At 48.4% G+C, this 4,736-nt stretch overlaps 1 protein-coding gene across 1 annotated transcript in view; it reads right to left on the reverse strand.

Moving 5' to 3' along the window:
• Positions 1-4,736, reverse strand: part of TBXA2R (thromboxane A2 receptor) — a 13,324-nt gene that overhangs the window by 3,225 nt on the left and 5,363 nt on the right. Inside the window, exon 3 of the mRNA XM_010828118.1 lies at positions 4,187-4,736. This exon is cut by the window's right edge and continues 6 nt beyond it. Coding sequence (XP_010826420.1) covers positions 4,187-4,736 — 550 coding nt within the window. The remainder of the gene's footprint in view (positions 1-4,186) is intronic.

Below are 4,736 nucleotides of genomic sequence, written 5' to 3' on the forward strand. Positions count from 1 at the left end.
CCACTGCTGAGTTTTCCAAATTTGCTGGCATATTGAGTGCAGCACTTTCACAGCATCATCTTTCAGGATTTGGAATAGCTCAACTGGAATTCCATCACCTCCACTAGCTTTGTTCGTAGTGATGCTTTCTAAGGCCCACTTGACTTCACATTCCAGGATGTCTGGCTCTAGGTCAGTGATCACACCATTGTGATTATCTGGGTCGTGAAGATCCTTTTTGTACAGTTCTTCTGTGTATTCTTGCCATCTCTTCTTAATATCTTCTGCTTCTGTTAGGTCCATATCATTTCTGTCCTTTATCAAGCTCATCTTTGCATGAAATGTTCCTTTGGTATCTCTGATTTTCTTGAAGAGATCCCCAGTCTTTCCCATTCTATGAATATATATAATTATAGTTATATGTTGGGGCTTCCCTGGTGGCTCAGATGGTAAAACGTCTGCCTGCACTGTGGGAGACCCGGGTTCAATTCCTGGGTCGGGAAGATCTCCTGGAGAAGGAAATGGCAATCCACTCCAGCGCTCTTGCCTGGAAAATCCCATGGACTGAGGAGACTGACGGTATTTAACAATTATATACTATATAAATATATATTATATGATTGATATAATTATTAAATGTTAACTGGGGCTTCCTTATATATTATATGATTAATATACTTATTAAATATTAATTAATACTATATAATTATAGTTTCGGGCTTCCCTGGTGGCTCAGAGGTTAAAGCGTCTGCCTCCAACGTGGGAGACCTGGGTTCGATCCCTGGGTTGGGAAGATCCCCTGGAGAAGGAAATGGTAACCCACTCCAGTATTCTTGCCTGGAGAATCCCATGGACGGAGAAGCCTGGTAGGCTACAGTCCACGGGGTCGCAAAGAGTCGGACACGACTGAGTGACTTCGCTCACTCACTCACTCAATTATAGTGTATATTATATAGTATTTAACAATTATATCACAGTTGTTATAATTATATATATTAATTCTAATACAAATAATTATTATAGTGGGTATTATATTTCATAATTATAATTAAAATAATACTATGATTAATATTAATATTATATTGAATCACTACAGTAGTTTCCTGAGCACCTACTGTGTGCTGGGCAATTCTGGGGACAGTGCTGTGGCCACAATGGACCCAGGCTCTACTTACATGCCCAGGTGGTTTCGGCTCGGTGGTGGGGGTTGGTGTGACCAAGCAGACATGGAGGCACTGTTGTAGCCCAGAGGAGGCGTTGGGCCAGGCTTGAGAGGTAATCAGATGGAGAATAGGAGTTTCCCCAGTGAGATGGAGGGAAGTGTCTGTGGACCTTTCCTCTGGGACAACAGGGAACCATGGGAGGTTTCAAAGCATGAGTTCGCTCATGGGCCAACTCTGGCCTGCCACCTGTTTTTGTTGTGCTTTGTTTGCTTTATTTGTGCCTTTTTGGTTTGTTGTTTTGCTAAGAATGTTTTTACACATGTCAATGGTGAGAAAAAAAACAGAAAGCATATTTTGTGACATGTGACAATTACATGAAATTCACATTTCCGAGTCCATAAATGAACTCCTTTTGGCACTTAGGCGTGCCCAGTCATTTCCAGGTAGCTTTCACACCCCAATAGAAGAGCTGTGTGGTTGTCCCAGAGACAGTGTTTAAAAGGGATACTATATGGCCTTTTAGGAAAAACTTGGCTCCCAAAGGGGACTTGGGAATCATTTAATGACTCAGTGATTCTACCTAAAACGCCTTCCTGGTTTTTATCTGGCAGCTTATCTCCTATTAAGGAGATCAAACCAGTCAATCCTAAGGAAATCCACCCTGAACATTCATTGGAAGGATGATGCTGAAGCTGAAGCTCCAATACTTTGGCCACCCGATGGGAAGAACTGGCTCATTGGAAAAGACACTGATGCTGGGAAAGATTGAGGGCAGGAGGAGAAGGGGGAAACAGAGGATGAGATGGTTGGCTGGCATCATCGACTCAATGGACATGAGTGAGCAAACTCTGGGAGATAGGACAGGGAAGCCTGGCATGCATGGGGTCGCAAAGAGGTGGACACAACTGAGCGACTGAACAAGAACAAATATCCTATTCAGGCTTCCCTGGTGGCTCAGATGGTAAAGAATTCAACTGCAATGCAGGAGACCTGGGTTCGATCCCTGAGAAGGAAATGGCAACACACTCCAGTATTCCTGCCTGGAAAATTCCATGGATGGGGACCCTGGCGAACTACAATCCATGGGGTCACAAAGAATCAGACACGACTAAGTGACTAACACACACATCTCTCTAATCTCCTATCCATCCTTCAGAGTCTCAGCTGAGACTCTAATGGTTCAGGGCAGGGCAGGGGTCATCTGGGGGTATTCTAAGACAGTCAAGCCTGGAAGGCAGGGATCAGGAAGATGCTGAGGCAGACCTTTGTCAGGGAACTCTTGCTGAAGGTGACATTTGAGCAAGGACATGGAGGAGTGAAGGAGTGATTCACATGGAGATCTGCGGTTGGGGGAGCATTCCAGGCAGACGGTACAGCACATACAAAGGCCCTGGGGCAGCATCATGCCTGGCGTGTTGGAGGAACAGCAAGGAGGCTAGTGTGGCTGGAGCAGAGTGAGCAAGGGGGAGAGAGGGCGGACAGAAGGGCAGGGAGGGGATGGAGAAGGTCTCGCAGGGTCTTGTGGGCTGCAGGAGGACTTGGGGTTTTATCCTGAGGGAGATGGGAGCCCTGCGGTGCTGTAGGCAGAGAGGGGGAAACCCGAATCAGGTGCTCACAGGCATCCTCTGGATGCTGCTCAATAAATAATAATGATAATAATTATAATAAACAAAAATAGAAACGGTCTCAGCTGTATGAAAACAGACCTGGGAGGGACACCCCAGGGACTGGGTTTCAGAAGCACATTGCTCAGCCAGAAGCATCATACTGTAACTTTTGCTCCCCCGGGGCCCGTCATGCCTGCAGCTTCATGTATCACACACAAAAACTTATGCTCCCTTCTATTTCTTTTCCCACCACTGACACATGTAAAAACATTTAGCAAAACAGAGCACAACCAAATTTGCAATCTTCCTATCCCACAGATTTAGTTTTTGTTTTAGCCCTTATCACTTCCTAATATCTACCATGTCACTTATTTATGCACTGTTTATTTGCTGTCTTCCCCATGATCATGGGGTCGCAAGAGTCTGACACGACTTAGCGACTAAACCGCCACCACCATGATCAAAGAGCTGCAGGAAGTCAAGCATTTTGTACTTTTTGTTCCCTGCTCAGCATCTAGACCAGAGCCTGCAACACACTGGGTGTTCAATCAATGTTTGTTGAAGAAACAAATGGATAAATGAGTTCATTTCCTCCTGAATCACTCTGAGAGGCAGGCACCTTTTAAATCATCCCCCATGGCTCAGACGGTAAAGAATCTGCCTGCAGTGCAGGAGACCCGGGTTAGATACCTGGGTCGAGAAGATCCCCTGGACATTCCAGTATTCTTGCCTGGAGAATTCCATGGACAGAGGAACCTGGTAGGCTATACAGTCCATGGGGTCACAAAGAGTTGGAGATGACTGAGCAACGAACACTTTCTTCTTTCTTTTAAAATCTAAGGAACTGATTGAGGCTGGAAGAAGGAAGCCCATAGCCAGAGTCACATGGTAAGTCCTTGTTGGATATGGGCTGGAAACCAAGTATCTGATTCTGGTCTTCAGACTTGTCCAGATTGAATCAGAAATGGAAAAATAACAACTCCAAAAGGCCAATTATATTAATCAGTGGAAGGACTTCAGTAAACTCACCTGACTCAGGAACATCTGTGCAAAGCTGGGGTCCAGCCCAGAACTAGGCACAAGGTAGAAATGATTCAGTGATTCCACCTGGAATATCCTCCCTGGTTTCATCTAGCAGGTAAACTCCTCTTCCTCCTTCAAAACCCCAGCTCCAATGACCCTCTTACGGAAAGTCTTCTCTGATACCCTCCCTGGGGTGGGGAGAGCCTGGGAGCCCCTCCCTGGGCATCTCAGTCCCAGGACACTGCTTCTGCCCCAGTCCTGCCCCCAGTTTGGGGTTATCTGTGTCTCACTCAAGGGAGTACCCCTGGACCCTGGGGTCACATTTTCTTGGGCTAATGAGAACCTGAGGGTTATGAATCTATTCAGGATGAACCCAGGCCCCAGGCAGTCCCCGCTCCTACCCCCGCCACTCACCAGCAGTGGCATCCAGCAAATGCTGGCCACCACCATAATGCCCATGAGCTGCACCATCATCTCCACCTCGCAGTCCCTCGGGCGCTGCTGGGCGGTCGCCTGCCCATGGTAGACGTGGCACAGGGTGGCCACACTGATGGTGTTGAGCAGGAAGGACATCCCCACTGAGACGCTGCCGAGGAGTGCGAAGAGCAGGCCGAAGGCCACGTCCCCCGGATCGGTGCCGAGTGTGAGGAAGCACCAGGAGCCGGGGTACTGCACGGTATAGTGGCCCACACCCAGAAGGGGCAGCAGGCCCAGTGCCAGCGCAGAGGCCCACACCAGCCCCACTGTGGTCCAGGCTCGGCGCTGCGAGGCAGTCGCGGGCCTTGAGAAGGGCCGGGTGATGCCCAGGAAGCGCTCTGAGGCCATGGCGGCCCCCAGCAGCAGCGGACACAGGCCGAAAAAGACCATGATGACACCCATGAAGTGGCAGAGGCTGCAGCCAGGGTCCACGGCCTGCCATTCAAAGAGGACGAAGTGCTGGGTCACCACGATGGCGCCGGGGACC

This window comes from Bison bison, unplaced genomic scaffold, assembly GCF_000754665.1.
Source record: "Bison bison bison isolate TAMUID 2011002044 unplaced genomic scaffold, Bison_UMD1.0 scf7180017864492, whole genome shotgun sequence".
Taxonomy (NCBI): Eukaryota; Metazoa; Chordata; class Mammalia; order Artiodactyla; family Bovidae; genus Bison; species Bison bison.